Source organism: Alexandromys fortis, unplaced genomic scaffold, assembly GCF_014885135.2.
Source record: "Alexandromys fortis isolate MF-2015 unplaced genomic scaffold, M_Fortis_MF-2015_v1.1 scaffold_8_1_9099942, whole genome shotgun sequence".
NCBI classification, from domain to species: Eukaryota; Metazoa; Chordata; class Mammalia; order Rodentia; family Cricetidae; genus Alexandromys; species Alexandromys fortis.
This window is the reverse complement of record NW_026067898.1, coordinates 3,981,878-4,003,093: the sequence shown is the minus strand read 5'-3', so window position 1 is coordinate 4,003,093 and position 21,216 is coordinate 3,981,878. Positions and strand designations below refer to the sequence as shown.

At 40.5% G+C, this 21,216-nt stretch overlaps 1 protein-coding gene across 2 annotated transcripts in view; it reads left to right on the top strand.

Annotated features, from left to right (window-relative positions):
• The window catches only part of Ppp1r1c (protein phosphatase 1 regulatory inhibitor subunit 1C), a 90,287-nt gene extending 70,718 nt beyond the window's left edge, over positions 1-19,569 (top strand). The window contains exon 5 of one of the 2 annotated variants that reach the window (XM_050120248.1): positions 18,198-19,569. In XM_050120248.1, the coding sequence (XP_049976205.1) occupies positions 18,198-18,212 (15 nt within the window). In that variant the 3' untranslated portion in view covers positions 18,213-19,569. The remainder of the gene's footprint in view (positions 1-18,197) is intronic. The other variant, XM_050120237.1, reaches the window with a different exon arrangement.
• The last annotated feature ends 1,647 nt before the right edge of the window (positions 19,570-21,216 follow it).

Here is a 21,216-nt window from a genome sequence, read left to right as displayed (position 1 = left end):
AGAAGAACGCAGAAACAGCTGGATTTCTTTCTATTTAGACAATCGGGTCAGACTCAGACCGCCATTTCTGTCTTGGTTTTGTAAACTGAATTCTGCGATCACACTCAGAACCCTACTCTGAAGACGAATCTTTCAAAGGCAAGTCCAGCTGGAGCCAGAAAGGACCGAAATAGATCCCAGCTGTTTGGATTGTCTCAACCCAAGAACAACTACAAGACTGCTCCAGAAAGCGCTATTGCTAGTAAATTCCAGTTTGAAGTTGTAGGTAGCTAGCGAGTAGAATCCCTACAGACCACCCCATGAAGCAGGAGCTCGGAGAGCCTGGTCAGAGGAGCGGATTAACTGTTACTTGTGGTTTCAGCTGTCCCCACATCTACCACTTGGAATTTCAAACCAATTTAAGTCTAGGCACACTTTGCCAGATGTTCGCATTTCCAAGTAAGCAGAAGCCAGCGACTTTGTGGGAAATCCTTACATTTTCCACCTTTAAAGAAAAATGCCTTGTGTATTTCGTTAGCATCCGAGTTGCCCTTGAAGACACTTGTTACTTTACTCACTGGGATGATGAATACCTGACAAAAGCAGCTTAGGAAGGAAGGAAGGAAGGAAGGAAGGAAGGAAGGAAGGAAGGAAGGAAGGAAGGAAGGAAGGAAGGAAGGAAGGAAGGATGGATTGCTTTGACTCACAGTCCTACAGGAGAAAGTCTCATTAGGGGAAGGTAGGAGGCAGGAGCCACAGGGCTCATCACGTTGTTTCTGTAACCAGCACGCTAAGAGAAAAGGCTGGGGATCAGTTGGAATCTTGATTTCTCCCTTCCTTTCTTTTTATTCTGCCAGAGACTTAAGCCCATTCACATGTGCTCCCTAGTTCAGGATTCAGGGTGTTTCCAACTCTATGGAAACACTCCGACAGGACAGGCGTACCCTGGAGGTTTACCTCCTAATGTGCCCAACTCCCTTGAAACTGACAATCAAGATTAACTACCCCAAGGAGCATTTTCCCTCCTATTTAGATTTTCCACATTTGAATTTGGTAGCTAGATTGCATTACACTGCGCAAAGCAAGCTCTGTGAACTTATAAATATGCAGAGAAGAAATGGTAGATACACACAGTATCTTCCTTTACTGTTGATAATCTTCTCCACCTTGTTAATTAACCTGTTGTATTCTGTCTTAGTCACCCACTTCTTTATTAATACGATGAATAACAGTGCAGGTCAATTTCTGAAAATTAGATTTAATGATTTTGTTCTCTGGGTCCAAAGTCTTCTATGTTTTAATTCTGCTCTAGCATTATCTCCCAACACAGTAATTTTCATTCATTTAAATATATTACAGTTTTACAGGGTTTTAATGTATTCTCTTTTCATATTCACATATTCATAAATTATATATTTGAACCTAGTTTTTATTTGAAAGCCTAGCCAAAGGCAACTCATTTCAAATATAAATAGTCTCTTAAGAAGATATGGATTAATTTCCCTAAGTATACGTGCCATACATTTGATTAGGACATTCTTATCCATGTAGACTTAACAAATCTATCTAATAAAAATGACTTGTTATGAAAATGGATGCTGTTTATGATTGGGTAGAAGTTTGGAGCCCAAATTCATTTTGCCACCTAATATTATGTCAAATTCCTGTTAAACAATTCTCTCAAGCTATAAATTTTGAAAGAGAAAACTAGACTTATGTAGTTCAATATTCTCTTTTAAAACAAGGCTTTGAGAAGTTAATTGGTAAGGAATGTTTTCCCAGCCTTAAACAAGTAGTGAATTGGATGACATTTTCTATTTATAGCAGATGGAGACCAGATGAGATTTTCTTTCCGTTGAAACTTTCTGAGTCGAGCGTTTGAAGCCTCTGATGAACTGATAAGCGCAGTCTCCTTAAATACTGAGCTTAATATTTGTGCTGACTCTTATTTGAAAAGTTAGTCAGGACGTCTAAATAAAGCATTCCAGATACAATCTTCCATCAATGACACTGTAATCTTAATTTCCTTAAGAATAAATTTAAATACCATGCCAGTTTAAAGTCAAGTATTTTCAGAGGATAGCTAATAAGTTTATAAGTTTTCCCAAACATCTGATACGTCCATCTAAAATATTAAAATAAAAAGTCTCTGTCCATACGTGGACAGTATAGGATGATGAGATGAAGCATTATTTAAAATATAAAACCTTTTGGATTTCCAACTAAAAATAGACATCCTGCTTCCGAGGGCAGGGGAAGTTCTCCAAAGTTCTATCTTCTTTTCCCAGAAATGCTGAAAGCCGCTACCAGGATTAAAAGAGAGCGAAGGAGTGTATAGTTTCTGACATGTTGAGTTTATAGTTTCTGTACTGGTCAAGGGCACTTCTCCAACCCAAAAGAAGTGATGATTTGCACTTGGGAGAATTCTTCCATTCAACAGCTGCATAGGGAACTCAGGGAAAGCATGTATGGATATCCTAACTCATTCAATGCTGTAGGGAAACCCGCCTGGATAAGTATATCTCAGAAGACAAGAGCAGTTGTACCATCAGGAAAGAGTGTTAAATGATCACAAGGTGCGACCAAAGAAAACCCAGGGCTTTGGTGACAGTAGGCATAGGCGTTAGGGTGTGGGTGGGGCTTGGCAAGGGGTGGAGCCACGCTGAAATATATGAATTATTAGAAGAGATAAGAGGGTGGAGGTAGTGGTGGCAACTTTTTTTAAAAAAAAAATCAAACTTAAAATATGTAGCCTTAAAGGAAACTTTCTGAGTTTTTGTTTGCCTTCCTGTCTTTAGGCTAGAAGATACTTGAGTATATTTCATAAACAGAGGAAAAATAGAATAGAATAGAGAGTTTAGTTCTAGACAGAAGAGATGACAAAAGTTGGAGATGTGTGGACACCCTCCCGGCCACTGTCACAGTCTAGTTGCCCATACTCTACTCCACTTCCTCCTGACTTAATAGCACGGGTGAAAGGGTTGTGTGGCCCCCGCGTGAGCTACGTGGTTTCTTTCTTTCCTCCACTTTTCCACTCTCATCCTCGGCATCCTTTCATTTTCCAGAACTGCTGCTCACCGTCTAGATACAAGTGCTCACCAAGGCTTTGGGAATTTCAGAAGGAAGAGATTTTCATCTTTGTTCATTCTTAAATTTCAAGCTCCTAGCATCCATAGTGCCATTCAACAAATACTTGTTAAATTGAAATGAAATATTTAACTTACTCTTGGCTTACTTCATGCATGGCCTCACACCTTCTAGACAAGCACTGTACCACCAGACTCTGTTCCTAGCCTACCAAATGTCTTAATTTTTACACAAAATAGAAATAGTTGAACTGCAAAGAAAAGTGAGCAAAGAGAGACTCTAAATATACTGAAAGTTCCGTATTCACGACCTAGATCAATGGACGTTTGTGGGAAGTCACAGCTTCACTTAAAGAATGCCTTGATTTCTTTACAGTATGTAGTATTTTATATTTAAGTAGCTGCCATTATTGATCATTAGATTTAACACAAAATGATAGGTTCAACTTGGAAAGCATGATGGGTTTTCTTGTGAAATACTTGACTCGCAAAGTATCCCTGTATTTGAGTTGAGGCCATCCCCAGCACCTCCAGGCACAATTTCACTAAGAGAAAGCAGAGGATTGTCATTGCAATGTTCTCACCACTTGCTGTTGTATCCTCAGGTCTGAGTGGACACCTGCTTTTTGTGTTCGAGCTTCCATAGTCTATACTGTAGCTACTTCGCCCACTTAGGATCTGGCTTGGCCATGTTAGCTGGTAGTGCGCAGGAGTCATAATGCTGATGGTATCAACTTATAAGTCAGTTGTGTCTCTGTGCAGGCACAGAGAATAAGTAGCACCTTCCCCTCACTCATCCCAAGGTTCACAGCTGGCGCTCCTGTAACAAAGGATGGGGCAACAAGAGGAATTCAGAATAAACTCGTTCAACGAAAGCACCCTGTGAGCAAGCAGGCTTAAGGATAGAGGAACCATAGGCCTGGGGAAAGGTGACTTTATGTGAAGTCTGTGGGGACAAAAAAAATAAGACAATTTTGTATGTGTGACATATTGTAATGAACTGACAGGAACTCGCCAGTCCATATTTGCTCAGACTCCATTTGCTCTCCGGGTCCAGGGCAGGAACCTCTGGGGATGAGAATCTTACGACAACTTCTGGGTAAACTGACTTGTCTTTGTAATAAGTATGTGACTTTACACAAATTATTTTTCTGTTTTTGATGAATAGGTTAAGGGACATCCAGGATTCTATTGCAGTTTTTTCTCCCTGGCTCCCCTGTCTCTAGATGAAAACAAGGTCCATTCCTTTGTCATCTCCCTACAGAGTGGATGCTGTAGGCCTCCTCCCTTTAAGCCTGGCCTGGGTTTTCCACATATGTGAACATTTCTTAACACACAGTTCCCTCCCACAGAATCGTACACACGCAGGTTATTCTGTAATTTCAGTGTCTCAACCGTCTGTCTTTCAGGTTCTCAAACAAGCAAAGCCCATGAATGCTTACACAAGTGAGACTGAACTCTACTCTGAGGAAGACAAGATATTGCTAGATTTTTGAGCACTATCTGTGCAAAAGCAAAGATGCCAATTCAGTACATTCAACAAACAGACATTTCTTAAACACCTCTCATTTCTCAGAAGGAAATACTGTTAGTGTATTTTAGTGCACGGTATTTTAACTAGTGAGCTTCTGGTATTGACTGGAGACAGAAAGAGTGGTTTCCTGAAAGAGGCTTTATACTAGGATCATTCAAACACTAACTATTCTTGGAGTGCAGTTAGGCAGGCCCCCTCAGGATGCCTCATTTCTGAAAAGGTTCCTTCACTATGTAACATTCCGTGCTCAGACGTCACGCATAGAAACATAATGGTATGAATCCCTCAGACATAGAACAAGTGACTTAAGAATCTGCCCTACAGGGTGCACCCACACACTGAGACAATGGGGATGTTCTATCGGGAACTCACCAAGGCCAGCTGGCCTGGATTGGAAAAAGCCTGGGATAAAACCGGACTCGCTGAACATAGCGGACAATGAGGACTACTGAGAACTCAAGAACAATGGCAATGGGTTCTTTGATCCTACTGCATGTATTGGATTTGTGGGAGCCTAGGCAGTTTAGATGCTCACCTTACAAGACCTGGATGGAGGTGGGTGGTCCTTGGACTTCCCACAGGGCAGGGAACCCTGAGTGCTCTTTGGGCTGATGAGGGAGGGGGACTTGATTGGGGGAGAGGAAGGGACAGAAATCTGAAAGAAAGAAAGAGAGAGAGAGAGAGAGAGAGAGAGAGAGAGAGAGAGAGAGAAAGAATCTGCCCTACAACATGTATTGGTTTGTAGTGTGTTGACGTGGGAATAAAACGTTGCTCTGTTACTAGGACTTTGAAGGACAGGCTTTACTCTTTTCCTTGGAAACAGGGAGGCCTGATGAGATTGTTACTGTTTGTGTGCCTCCCACTAGAAATGTGTTTGGTCACAGAAACAAGCACAGCCTTGCTGGGGCTTGGGCTGCGTTCCTGGATCACAATGCGTTGAGAGGCACTGGGCACTGTAGTGTTCTCCAAAATAGCCATCACAAACCCAGCTTATGTTCCTGCCTCCTTTTTCCTCTTTGTGTTCTGTGACCAATCACTGTGCACTAATGTGAGGGAGCAGTGCAGACATTACTGACAAAATCATAGCTCAGACTGGGGTTTGGTATCACGTGCCCCTAAGCAAATTCATAAAGCCCTTGAGCCGTCTTCCATTTCAAGGCCACTTCTACCTCCCACATCATCAAACCAGAGCTTCCTTCATCTTTTCTCCTCTCAGACACAGCTCTATTTCTGCTTGTTCCCCCCTTCTCTCCTCTCAGGAAAAGCATGCTTTTTCTTGACATCCATAATATTGCTTAATATTGGATTACAATACACGGTATTTTAACACTTTTTTTGAATACCAGATACTAGTTGATAGCAGGGTCCCCAGAGCTCCAGCATTCAGGGGATTAAAAAGACTGACTCCCCTGAAAACAATATAATAGCAAATGTGGGTCTTTGCTTTTGAAAGCTTTGCATTGTATCAGATAACACGAACACAATCCCCTCCATTGTAGAATCTCTACACATGGAAATGCAAATTGATTTTCAAACGCCGTGCATCCAGTGGGGACATAACTACTTCTTAGAGGGTTTTTTTGTTTTTTGTTTTTTGTTTTTTCGAGACAGGGTTTCTTTGTGGTTTTGGAGCCTGTCCTGGAACTAGCTCTTGTAGACCAGACTGGCCTCGAACTCACAGAGATTCGCCTGCCTCTTAGAGTTTTATCGAGGAATGGAAGCAGAAAGCAGATCCTCTCATTCTCATTTGAGGAAACCTTTGGAGTTTTTTTCAGATATGATGGATGTAGCTTTTTACAGCATGTGGTATGTAACAAAAAGGTACAAGCTGTTTTGTCCCAGCACACACCGTTGGGACACTGCCATTTACATAGAAAGTATTGACTTAAAAATAGAGACCTAAAAATAACAGAGAGCACAATAATCTCCCAAAAATAACTTTGTGGGGGAAAAGAATGATTCCAGTAATCAGTTTATAAACATATGTACTCTGTCTCCCCATGATCCATCAGTGACCATGTTTTCTAGGAGAAAAAAAATAAGGATTAGGAACATTTGCAATTTTGTAACAATCTTGGAGAAGAAATAGTTCAAGAGATGTTGGAATTCCTGAGACATTTCCCTACTTATGGGAAAATATTTCTTAGTATTTTAAATTAGTACTATCCTAGAAATGCCTGGGTTTTTTTTCCCCTAAGTTACAAGTGATCCACACAAAGTCAGAGAACGTGAGGCCATCAGCTATGATGGAAGGCAGTGTGAAGTGTTAAGATCCTGGGGCTTTCAAGGACCTTTTGGATATCTAGTCTAACACTGTTGTTATCTGACCCGTTCTTCTGGGGTCTCAGAAAGGAATTCGTACTCTTCAGAAAAAAAAAAAGTTACCGAAAGGTTTATTAATCATGATATAGACCAGAAAGGATAGGTACGATCACCTAGAAGTAACTCGTGACTAGAATGGGATTCTGGCCCTAAGGGCATGGATGCTGTCATGACTGAGAAAACGAATCAGGATTCAGGAACTGTGGGTTCTAGTACTTATGATAATGTTCACTTGCCGATGAGCCTTGAGCAATTAATTCATTTATTCTTCTGCAGCCACCATGTCTCCAGCTGTGAAATGGACTGAGTAGCCATAGCCCTCAGAGTTTACAGGGTTATACTATACATGAATTGATAATATATTTTTGCTTTGACAAACTTTAAAATTTTCTATAATTAGATAAAAGAAAGAAGGAAACCTGATTTAAATTGGATGATGCTAACCATAAATGACAATGTAAAATCTCAGTTAACTGGTGGAACGCCTGCCAAGCACGTATGCATTCAGGGTTCAGTCTCAAGATGGCATAGACCAGGCATGGTGGCATATGCCTATAATATCAATACTAGAAGGAGAGGCAAGAGGATCAGGAGTTCAAGATCATCCTCAGCTATATACCAAATTTGATGCTAGCCTGGGACACGTGAGATGCTGTCTCGAAAAATAAACAAAATAAAAATAAAATGAAAAAGGGAAAACAATGAAATTTCCAAATCAGCCCTCATTCTTCCTGAAAATTGGCTACCCGGGGGCAGACCAAGGGAAGCCTGGCTCAAGGCTAAGCCTCGCTTTTACATCAAGTTGGTTGTGGTTTGTTTTGTAAATATTTGTTTACTTTTATGCGTATGAGGGTTTTGTGTTCATGTAAGCGTGTTCTTCCGTGCGTGTGCAGTGCCCATGGAGGGCAGATGACAGTGTCAGATCCCCTAAAACTGAAGTCACAGATGTCTGTGATCTGCCACGGGCATTTTCTGTAAGAACAATCACTTACCTGTGGTGGGAGCTCCATTTCTGTAGCCAATGACATTTGGAGAGGCTGGAGAGGTGGGTCAGCAGTTAAGAGCACTGACTGCTCTTCCAGAGGGCCTGAGTCCAATACCCAGCAACCACAAAAATGACTCACAACCCCCTAGACTCCCCCCGTACACAAACACACTGGTGTAGGTGTGGCTGTGTAACTTCTTCATTCAGCCACTGAGTGGGTCCTCGCTGGTTGTCATATACAGTCATGGCACAGTCTTATCAGGAAATGATGGTTTGTTCCATTGACTGAGAGAGGATAACAATCCAAAACAGTACTTTAAAAAAAATTAGTCAACCTGTGAATGGATGCTCATTTTTTGAGCTTTTCCACCTTTTCAGGTTGCTTCAAACGTCCTCTGACCATTTAAAGTTCTGGAGTGCATCCTTTGCAAACTTCCCAGCTGTAAGAGGATCAGCTTTGACAATTGCTCTCAGCTGGTCATTGTCAACTTCCAATGGCTAGCCATCACAATCCTCATTCTCAAAGCTCTCATCCCCTTGGCAATACCTACTGAACTAGGACCACACTGTATGCTGTTCATCAGTTTTGGGGCCAAATGAGTTATCAACTAAGGGAGCTATCTCTACTGCTTTATGACCCGTTATATACTCAAATAATAAATTTGCTCAAATTTGCTTCTTGTTTAACACAATTTCCATAGTAGAAAATAAACCCCAACAAATCATTAGCAAGAAATAAAGTGAGAAATCCACAATAAATGATGCATAACATACTCATTTATTAAGAATTCCTTCTGCTATCAAGCAAATTTCAACAATGCCAAACACATGATTCCTTTTACACCAAGCTGATACTTTACTTTTGGTCACAAGTTAAAAGTTTCAATGTGAGTTGGCAGATAGTTTGATTTATTATACAGCCATTTATATCTTTGCTTTCTATCTCAAAATAAAGTTTTATTCAAAGCTGGATATAAAGAAAAAACATAAAATATTTCATGGGCTGGAGAGACCTCTTAGTTGGTAAAAGTTTGCTACATAAGAATGAGGACCCGAACTTATGCAAAAAGTTTGGTATGATGTCACGCAGTCATATGCCAGCGCTGGAGAGGTGCAGATGGGTGACTCTCTGGGGCTTGGTGAGGCAAGACAGCGAAATCAAATAGAGGATTTCCAGGCCAAGCAAGAGACCTTGTCTCAAAATCAAGGTCGATGCCTTATTGAGTAGAAGTTGTCCTGTGGCCTCTATCTTTGTACACACACACACACACACACACACACACAAAACTTTGCCTTTCCTTTTCCCTTTCCATCTCAAAAGGAGACTCCAATGAATATAGAAATAATGGGAAAGTATTAGATGCTTTGGGTTTCACATGTCAACAACCTAACAAAATTAGCTTAGGCCAAAGTGAAATGTATTAAAAATTACACTTTTTCATATTATTAAAGGAAATAAAACTGCTAGAGAAAAAAGCTGAGCCTCAGGAGAAAGTCTCAAAGCCTGCCTCTCTCTCTCTCTCTCTCTCTCTCTCTCTCTCTCTCTCTCTCTCATCTTTGCCAATTTAACCTTGTCACTAGTCCTTGGCTCTCTCCTTAAATCAAAAACAAGTGACATCTTACCCCTATAATTCAGTATTCTCTCATGGTGAAGTGCTTCAGCAAGGTCACTGGAAAAGACAAAGACATGTACAAGAGCAAGACAGCAGAAGAGCCAGGCAGTGGATGTTGGTGAGTCATGGGCTTTGACTTTGTGTATGTTCAGCAAGCGCTCTACCGGCTTGGATGCATCCCCAGTATCTCACAGCTCTGCATGGCAGTGACAGCCTTTCACCGCAGGCCTTGGCAGGTAGGCTCAGGAGGAGGAAGAACAGAGTTCAAGGTCATCCTCCACACTTAGCAAACTAAGAATAACTTTCCAAACTGAGGCAAATAGATCAGGTACACAGTAAGTGTGAGGAGTGAATTGTAATGACCTGGATCACCTAGGGAGTAACAACTGACAAACTTGCTAGAGGAGACCTCTTCTTCCAGCTGGAGTTTGAGTGAAATGCTGCCTGGGCTTTGAAAAGACACCAGTATTCTTGATATCATCTGAGATTTTCCAAACCACCTATGGATGATGATAAACTTTTCCCAACAGTGCAGCACATCTATACTGAAAGTAACACAGTCTTCTTTTCCATAAGAAGTTTGGAATTCAAAGATATTTATTTTAAAACTACAAATTTATTAGGATAATGCTTGTAAGGTGGGTAATGGCTCCAGTTTTGCTATTAGAAAAAAAAAACTGCTGGGTATATTGGTCCATACCTATCATCCCAGCACTTAAGAGGTAGAGTAAGGGTCAAGAGGCCACGGTCATCCTTACCTAGATAGTAAGTTGGAGGCCAGACTATATAAGACTGTCAAAAGATCTAAATGGATGAATAAATGATTGAAAAATCAATCCCAAATAAAAGATAATAGTTTTGGAAGTACAAGTAAATGAGTTGAGTGAACACTGTCTTTTCTAGTTACTACCATTGAAAAATGGGAAACTATCTTTTAAGCAAAAACTGTGTTAATTTTTGTCTTCGTATAGTCAGTGTAAACCTACTATTCTTCAGAAAACTTGAGTAATGAATGTTCCTCTGTATCAAATATGCTTAAATATTACAAAAAATAAAATAAAGGCACTAGCTTGTGGGAGCTAGTTTAAGATCTTTCTGAAAGGAAGGAGGGCTGTGCTTTCCTGGATGGAGGTCAATGAGGAACCAGGCCAAAGAAGGGCGGCAAACCAGAGGGGCCAGTGGGTCAGGGAGCCCTGTGGCAAGAACAGTGAATTCCTGTTATTGAGAGGGCAGTCAGAGAGCAAGCCTGCCTGGGAACAGCTGTAAATCTGGCAGGAGAGACAGGTCAGCCAAGCAGCTGCCTGACCTGTGGATCTATCGGTCAAACAGAAGACAAAAAAACACAACAATCTGCTCATTCAGAAGTTTACTGGGGGTCAGCAGGCTGGGGAATGAGAGATCAGTTGAGCTGAAGCAGCCACAGAGAGAGGAGGAAAACAGCCTCGGGATATGGAGAGAACTGGGAAGTCACTGAGTCAGCATTAGCTTTCTAATGAAAGAGTTTTAAGTAATGGAAGAATTGTGGAGGTGACCAAAATGCTTAGATTCATTTACATCGCTTCTCTGGAAAAAGCCATATATACAATGAGATTAATTGTGCTTACTGATCAAGACAATAATAAAAACAGAGAATGTATTATTTCTTGTTTACAGCTTTATGAGTTTCTCTCTCTCTCTCTGTCTCTCTCTCTCACTTTCTTTCCTTCTTTTTCTTGCATTTTGAAGGTTCCTTGCCACCAAATAGAAGTGTGGAGAAGGTCTGGATTGGTGAACTGAGATTAGGTGGTAGCCCAAGATGAATAAACTAAATATAGACCAGATAATTTATCGTGTTCTATATGTAGATAATTAGTTGAGCAAAATTAAATTAATTGGAAACAAGCTTACTCATTCGAAAAAAAAAAAAAAAACTTCATTTAAATCTGACCATACCCCAAATAGGAAAGGGTTTCAATGAAAGTAAAACGAAAGCTACTCATTCCATCAGCGAGGACGCCTTGGGCGTGTGTCATCTTCAGAGTTCCTATTTACACAGTCTGTAGCTCGTCTCTTTTTCCTGGACTTTGGATCTACAAAGCAGAATTTCCTAATTGTAAAAAAGACCAGATTGTCCAGTCATTTCCTCTGCTGTTGTGTCTAAAGTCATTGCCAGACTGAAGATTTGTTCCTGTGTGATTTTCTAGAACTTTTAAAAATTGCATTTCATATTAAGTTTGGGATACTTTGCATATGAATGTTGAGTTTTTCTGGGTGATCTGTTGGAGAAACTATCTTTGCTGCATTTACTGCCTTTTCTCCCTTTGTCAAAGGTAGTTGATTCTACTTACACAGACTTTTCTGTTCCACATTGGATGGGCTAGTTTTCAACAATGTCATACAATCTTGGTTGCTATAGATTTACAGAAAGCTTTGAGTCAGATCATATTTACTTTCTCATTCCAGAGATCTCACCATATTGACAAATTCCAGATTTAAAAACGAAAATCCTCTCAGATAGACAGGTTCTCAAAATGTTCCTTCTCCATGGTGTCTGAGTCAGCTGAACTTGGAATATTAATATTCAATAAAAAGTACACCAATGACTGGTTTTTAACACCAGAATGAAAAATTATTAATTCAAAATTAGAAAATGAATGAAATCAAATGAATACACCTACACTACTCAGTGCCTTCCCTCCTTGAGCTGAGGTTACCAAAGGCCTCTCTGAGCAAGCTTCATTCAGAGATTGGAGATCTGACTCAGCTGGCGGACCCATTGATAGGAAGCTGTGGTAAACATGGCCGCAGTAGAAAGTGCCTTGCCTGGAAGCTAAAACCTCTACACTGCCAGCACTAGAAGTCCTCTCCTGAACGCCATGGCATTTGTGGCTCTAAATGAAGTTGTTTTTCTGTTTTCTTTATAAGGCTTTGGAGGCTAACTGCCGCTGCTCACCGATGATTCATTCTTTTTTTAATTGTAGGCATCTTATTGCAGTCAACCAATTGCAAGCAAGACTTACAGAAAAGGGAGCTATTTTGTCTCTTTCTCAACTAAAATTGCCTAATACTTTTCAGCACCATTATATGTAAGCTTAAAAATTATGTCTACTTTAAAATTCATGGGGTAATCCATTAGCTTCAGAGGAAAAAGGGTATCAGATGAGAATTAAACTATGGCCTATCAAGTGGTTTTCTCTCTAGATTGGATAGCAGAATCCTCACACAATATATATATATTATTCTAAGAGGGCCATAAAAGTATATATATATATATATATATATGTGTGTGTGTGTGTGTGTGTGTGTGTGTGTAGATAAAAGTATATAGATATATAACTGTGTCCCTGCCCCCATGTGGCATGGAGAACCATTTTCCACATTTACTATGCAGAGAAGTGTGTTGGTAAGTGATGGAGAGTTAAGTAACATGGCCATGCACTGACCAGGAGTTCACGCTGTGGAGTGCTCATTGCATTAGAGCAGAGGTTGACTATGTCACTTTCACTGTACTAACGCAGTGGTGGACTGTGTCACCTACACCAAGTTTACTTCAAATAAAGTAGGAGGGTACAGACTTGTGGTTTGTCTAAGGCATGATGCATATTCCTTTCGGGGGAATAGTATCGATATATCGCTTGATCTCTGTGATTTAGTATATTAATATATGCCTATTGTAAGTGAATGGTAAAGTATTACACAATATTCAATATATGAAAGCATATTAGAAAATGCAAAACACATTTCTAATCTAAAAAATGGTTTTTATTGAGAGGCCATTCTGAGTGCCACATTAGAGATTAAATGGACTTTATCTAACAATACATTTTAAATAAGATGAACCATTAGTAGGTGGTCTTGCTAAGACCACAGAAATCATTCATTTGTACACAGCAGGCTTTCAGAAAACTAAAGATTGTTCAACATATTTTGCAAGTAGTGTTTGCACCGACATCAAGCTTATTGCTCTATAAATGGCCCTCTAAATTGCTATTCCTCACGTTGGAGCACTGTTACACTCATCAGCATGTGTTGTTATACTCATCTGTAATACTTTTCCACTAAATTAAATCATGTGCACATCATCACTTCTAATCCCCCTTCCTGTCTGATCTCTAGTTTTGTCTCTTTCCCAGATGAGGCTTATTATATTTAAATCAAACCGCTTGGTTCTGTCTATGAAGATTAAATGACCACATTTTTCATGTCTAGAGTCCAGTCCAAAGTTTTGTATACAACAGACAGAAAGTTTCCTATTTCCTTTTACTTCATCACTATTTGTGACCTAGGGTTATGTTTAAAGAGTGTCTACATGTTAGAGTAAACTCAACATCTTCTTGATTCCACTAAAACCAACAGAATGGGATAGGTTACATTCAAATCCAGTTTGATGGGGAAAAGGAACCCATGATGTTGAGTCACCGTATGTTCTTTATGGTTCTCACTTTGTAAAAATCATTGGTAGTGGAGGATGACAGTCTAGTTACCCAGGCAAAGAGCTCCCAGCAAGAGCAAAAGCCTAAAGTTTGTGCCATGGTCATTCAACAGTGTCTCAGTGAACACAAAAGGAAACTTTACTTTCTTATTTAAGCTGGAGGAATTTTATTGGTTAATATTCGTATTTATAATTATTTAGAGATAAGAGACCTGGCCAAGATCTGCTGAATATATATTGTGGGGGCTCAAAAAACAAAAGGCACAAATACCATTTTTAAAAAAATAGACTTCTCCGGGGGCGATGGGTGTTCCACAATACACCCACAGATTCCCTTAGGACTTTAGAGTGATTGCTAAGAACTAAAGAATGTGCTTTTACCAAAAAAAAAAAAAAGAGAGAGAGAGAGAGAGAGAGAATCTAATTTTACATTTGCCCAGTGAATTTGTGACTTTGTTTTAAAAACATGCATTTGAGCCAAGCATGGTAGCTCAAGTCTGCAAGCTCAGCATTCTTCAGGAGGTCAAGGTAGAAAAATTCCATGAGCTCAAAGTCATCTTGGGCTACACAATGAGTTCCAGACCAGCTTGGACTACACATAATGTGATGCTCTGGCTCAAAAAACAAAACAAGCAAATAGACAAAAATCACGCATATTTCTTGCTGCAGAAGCAGGAGATTTGGGAACTACCTTTCTGGTATCAAACACAACCCACTCCTTCCTTACCTCATTGTCGGTCCCAGACCCTATTTATGCTCGTAGGAGCCATACAGATCCACTTTCATCTTTCCTCCACATTTTCATGAAGTCGGAGTTTCCGTCATCTTTTCTCAATTTTCTATTTCCCAAACTTTCTGTTTTCATGTACAGTTCCTATAGAATATTTCTTCTGATGCATATAGCCCAGCCTTCAAGTGAGAGGCAAAGTCTCTTTCCTAAGCTGCTACTGACTCTCATTGGAGCCATGACACATAAAACCACATGCTCAGCCCCTGGCCACAGAAGCTCCCATAGTGTCACGTGGAAACTTGTCACTTAGTTACAAACAACCAAAGTGGCTTCATACTTGTGTGTGTGTGTGTGTGTGTGTGTGTGTGTGTGTGAGAGAGAGAGAGAGAGAGAGAGAGAGAGAGAGAGAGAGAAGTCATCTTGCTATGTGTCCTTAGCTAGCCTGGAACTCATTATGTAGACCATTCTGAGGATAAACCGGCAGTTCCTGTCTCTGCCTGCCAAACCACCTGCTTTACAGAGTAAAGAGGGAGCACACACACAGTGCTCTGCCTGTGGGTGTTGTTTCTCTCTCTCTCTCTCTCTCTCTCTCTCTCTCTCTCTCTCTCTCCCTCTCCCTCTCCCTCTCCTTCCCTCTCTTCCTTTCTTTCCTTCTGTTTTCTTCTTTGACTCAGTTGACTTTGTCTACGTTCACCTCCATTTTCTTCATAATTTTCCAGATGCACGCTATACAGCCTGGCCTTCTGTATGAACCCTTTTCTGTGTGTTCACGTTATTGTGGAAAAGGCTTCTCCATTGTGTTTTCTGGGGTTTCTTTGTCTCCTGCCAGTGTGCAGTAATGGCCGAGTCCACATTTGTACTGGATTCTGACGGAGATGTGAGTCATGGTAGACTGTGTACAGGGACGTGCTTTCGTCATTCATCTGTCAGGATGGAGTCTTAGAATTGCATCAACACCTCCAGAATAGCTTCTTCTCTATCTATGGGGTTGCTCAAGTATTGAATACGTATTTAAAGAAAATTGTGATATGAAGCATGAATTAAAACTGTGTAGAGAAAGACATAAAATATATCAATAGACTGTATTTCAATATCATTGGACCTATAACCAAATAAATATTGCTGATGGGAAAAGGGAAAAGAGTAGCTCAAAAGGGTTTCATGACAGAAATTAATCAACTATACATTCTTCAACTGAAAGAAGGCTTTAGGGCAAACTGCTTTAGAGACTAGAGAATTTGTGGTAAGTGTTCTACAGGACAAACCTGTGGTAATATGTTACCAGCTCTGCCTCATCAAAGCTTTTCCCTTGAAAATATTTCATTTCAGAGTGGTTTTATTTTTTTTTAAAAAATGTGTGTTTCATATAAATTTATGGTGTCTGTTATAAAAAGAAACAGAATTGAAATCAGGAAAAGAAACAGGTATGTACTCAAATGCGGGGATAGATTGGCTAATGTATAAGTATGTTGGCATTTTTCTTTCTGTTGTTCCTACATTTACCCAAATTAGCATTGACATTCCTCATTTAAATTCTCAAACATGATTTCATTACCTTGTAGTTGAATGGAAAGCATGCTGGAGTCACTGGGGCTTCAGCACACTTGGGGAGGGACCGTCAACCTCTGCTCAGGAAAATGAGTACTGGGCGGCAGCATGAACCCAACAATGTCAAAAGGACGCTGAGAGCCTTCTGCACCAGGGCAGTATGGGTACTTTAAACCTAAGACCTGTCTTAGAGAATGGCCAGAGAGTATGGACTGGCGTCCTAAAAGTTAATGTTGAAATTCAGCTGAGATGCCTTGACAGTGGCACCCTGCCTTTACATACCCAATGCACACACTAGGATGTGCTAGAAGTCACCTTAGCACCCTTAAAGTGGACAGCCAAACACTTGTGTTCTCAGAATCTCAACACCCCCCATCCAGGTGTTTACATCCCGTACTTCTGAGACTTTGTGAGCTCTGTGTGGAAAACTCCTGCAGAAAGTCTGCTTGGATTCAGTGCGCTCCCTTTCTTCCCCTCAGCAACTAGCCCTCCTTTCTAAGGAGCTTATTGCAACATGAAGTGATTTTCAGTTTCTAATAATAAGTTTCTCCCTGCAGACTTGTGTCAACCGAAGTTGTGAGTGATCTGCATAGGCATATTGCAATATTTAAATTTTAGTACACCTGCTCAAATATTGTTGCAAGACAATGCACCAAGTCCAGATTTCATTTCTCGATAAATTGTACACTAAGCCTGGGGGGGGTAGCAAGGCATACAAACTCACTTATTTCTTGAGTCTTGGTTTTACTGAAACATGAGCCAAGCCTTACTTTTATTTTTCAATTCTAACTTGAACGCTTTTCATAATTCTTAGGAAAATCTCATAAAACAGTTTTCTAAAAATATAAAAATGCATGCGAGTTATCTTGAAGATAAGCCTGCAGGCTAAATGTGGATGTAGTGGTGATCTTTTAATATTGTACTTAAGATTTGGAATAACAGAAGAAATATGAAGTTACATTATTGTGAAATTGGCAGGATACATCCTAAACTGTTTCTGCATTGGTTCAATCAATTGGATTAGACTATTTATCAATGAACACTTACTACTGGGTAGACATTCTAACTGAGACTCCAAAATGAAATGACATTCTCTGACATCAGCAAGTTCTGTCTATTGAGAACGGTGAGGCAAAGCTCTATAAGGAACAGACACAGAAGGGATCAAGAGCAGCAGGTGGATATGAGAAGCCACTTTCTAACTCCACATGGGGTTGTGCTCTCCTTCAGGAGAGACAAGCTGATACCTGAAGGGTGAGAGGAAGATGATCAGATTGTTGGCGTTGGCTACAGAACAAGAAAAGCTTAGAGGCTTAAGTGAACCTGGGGGGGTAGAGCACACTTAGAGCAGAATTACTGTGGAAAATGGAAATAAAACCCTGTGAAAAATGAAGCCCAGCAGGCAAAGGAAAGCCAGGCCATCTGAGTGGCAGCTATAGGCAAAGGTATACCTATACGTTCCTCTGCCCGGAAGGCATTCTCGTTGAAGAATTTTGAATAAGAGAATTCCACAAGCCAGTGGGTACATTGTGGGCCCAAGCATATGGGTAACAATGTCGTGACTGTTACTTGTCTGTTTATATGTTACAGAAATGGCGCACATCCCTTTTGGTATTATGACTTTGAAAGGCCTTCCTTGTAATTGAGTTCGGTGATGCCAAAAGCAATATTTTCACTAAATGATACATCAGAATTCTAATAAGGGCCTCTGAGCAGATCTTGGTCAACAGGGTTTTAATAGACCGTGATGCAATCCTTAATGGAGAAGATGTAATTAGAAAAGATACCCTGTCTCTAATGGAAATTCGTCTGGGTGTATGTTTACTGCTCAGTGAATGAAAAGATTTATATAGGCCACGTGGTTGAGATTCTCGGAGAAAAACACACACAATGAAAAGATTTCCATTGCACATTTTCATTAACTCTTTCAGCAGTGGATCTACCAGAAATAAAATTCACTTGAATTTTGCACAATTTCTATAATTTCAGGGGTTAAGCATCTGAAAGGCCAGAATGGATCAGCATTCCCTGAAGAAGAAGAAAGTGCAAGCGAAAGAGAAGATAAGTGGGAGCACTAATTACCCCCCCACACACCCCCGGAAGCAAGAGGACTCCTTGGGGTTAGCTGGACTGAACGCTCTTCTGAATAGCCTATGGTACTCCCAAGCCCCGCCTCCCCCAGGCTCTTCTGCCTCGGCTCCACACCCACAGCAGTTACGATCCCCCAGAAGACTCCTTGACTGAACTGGGAAGCCTAGTGCGGATTGTTGTGTACCGCTCACAGCAAAGAACAGGCACTTATTGTATAACAACTTTTCTTTTAAACTAGCAATACCTGGGAATCTGCTACCGTGTGTGTGTTCTCACTTTGAATTCCTACTGGCCTGCTAATATGATTTACTTTCCAAAGTCAAAGTAGAGAGTTTCACTCAAAGAGTACAGAATAAATATCAAATGCACTTGGAATGAATGTGAGTGGGCTTAATGGAAGAGGAATGTCTGTGGAAGCTGCTGAGTTAATACCTGCCTTTGGCACGCTTCTGTGTATAGATCAGACCCGAGTTTACTTCAAAAGGCAAAGATAGGTAGATGTCAGTTATCTTGATTCAGAACAGCACACCAGATATGAAAGGTTCCTCCTCCCGCAGTGCGTTAATGGTTACATAAAGAAACGAATGTCTCTTCATTCTCTAAGCTGTGCAATGTTGGCTTCTCTGCATCATCTAATCATCGAGAAGGAAATGCTAAATTTCTAATAAAACATGGCCGATCTCTTCTGTGCTCTCCTTTTTAACAATGTGAAGTTAAGCCATCTGTTGTGATTGGGTTTTGTTTGTCTGGGGGGTTTGGTTGTCTCTTTTACTTTCCTTGGTGCTGAGAATGAAGCCAGGGCTTTGTATATGCAAATATTCACCCACTAGGCTATGCCCTCAGTCACATTGCATTTTAATAAATCCTCAGTGTTTTATTATTCCCCTCTGTGACAGAATAAAAAGAAAGTCTCATCAATTCAGCCGTAGACTCGCCCATTAATTTGACAACTGCTTTTTGTGGAGTTTTAACTTTTTTCTGTTACTTTCTGCATTATTGTTACACCATCTCCGCCCCCCCCCTCTCTCTAAGCCCTCCCAGGCACCAGCCCGCCCTCCCTTTCAAATTCCTGGTCCCCTTTTCCTTAGTTGTTGTCACATGATTACCAGCAGCCATTTTAAACTGGATTCTTTCCTAGGGTATTACTCTTTTGGAAGTTATGAAGGTAGAGGAAAACTCATTTCTTCTCTGGAGCTGGAATACTGCGGGCTTTTGGAAGACCGTGGGCATTTGTAAGCGTGGCTTTCACTCAGAGTTTTGGCCTTCGTCCAATTTTAATTATTTATGATATATGAACACACAGTTTAGTGAGGGTAGATAGTTTTGTTTCTACACTGTTGGTTTTAATGAGGTTCAAACGTTTCATGACTGTAAAGACGATTTGAAAGGAGCACTGGTGGCCTAGGGCAGGGGGTACGATCCCCTGCTGCCAGCTGCCAGCCTTGGTGGTAGAGCCCTGAAATCTACGTGGCAGGAGGAGAGAACCAACTGTCTCTCACTTTGTGAGACGTTATTGTCCTTTCACAAATACACACAACTTGGTGTGTAGGATGGATGGGGACACACACACACATGCACCCCAAATAACCATAAAACATTACTAAGGGAAAATTAAGAAAAAGAGAAAATTAAAATGCACAATTTACTAAAAATCTTAAATGCAAATCCAAAGGGATAAAATGATTTTAGTTTGAATATAAATTTTATAATCTAGCAATTAAGAGAGCTATGTGAAAGTATTAATAAATGCAGTGAAAATAACAGTCTCACTCAGTGAGAGGCAGCCCAAGACTGTGAGTTCTATTCTCTTTCCATCCTGTCCTCTGTCCTGTTTCCCTTCCCTTCCCTCCTCTCCTTTTCCCTACTTACCCCTTCCCTCTCCTTTCCTCCTCTTTTCTTCCCTCCCCTCCCCTTCCCTTCCCCCTTCTTTCCTTTCTGCCTCCTCCTTCTCTTCTCTCTATTGTCACTAAATCTATTTTTTCCAGCCCTTTAGAGTTGTTTTTTTTTAACCACCTTCCACGACTATTTGTCTTCCTAAGTTTCTCTCTACTGAAAACATCATTAAGGTTCATATTTCTTGTAAATGCTTTTGAGCTATTTATGTTTCAAAACATCAGTGACACCCGTTGAGAGGGTTTGAGTCTCCTTGCTGTACTAACAGAAACCACCCTTTCCTTTTAGTTGACTAGAGACTTTTATAAAAGCACCACACACACACACACACACACACACACACACACACACACACACAAGCAGGATCCAAAGCTCCAGCTGATTCTGCATCCTCAGCTTTGGAGCCAAGCAGCATGAGGTCTGAATGACTTCCTCTCACTCTCCCTTCTTAGAGCAGGTAAGGCAGTTCTCCTTGGGAATGCTGTCTCCTGTTTTTCTGTCCACTTTAAAACAACTCAATAGCAGCTTAAACTTAAGTTTTCCTTGGGAAACAAGTGGCATTTTCAGAGAATTGAAGGAAACCAGGGCCAAGATAATGGGTTTTCTATTTGCTTTTCAAACAATTATAGTCTACAATGAAAGCTTTTTTTTTCCTTGTTGTTTTTGGTATCCTCAAGGAGATAGTGTGGCTTTAGTTTGGTTGAATAGGCAAAGAAAGTTTCTGCCTCGTACTCCCTTATGCCCAACCTCATTCATAAGATGATGCTATGGTTAGTAGATAGGTTCTGAGTCATGCTGACTTAGATTCTGATTGAATCTCCATTTGCAAAATAAGTACAATCATTTTGAACGTACACTGTTCATCAGACTTGAGTAATAGATGATCTATGGAATGCCTAGATTAGCCAAGTGGGCGCTGTTACCAGTTACAAAGGATTCAGAAAGTGTCTAAACCTCTCCTAGTGTGTGGCCTTTTTTAAAATGAAAGGGTAAAGTGATCAGCTCTCACTTACTCTCCACCAAC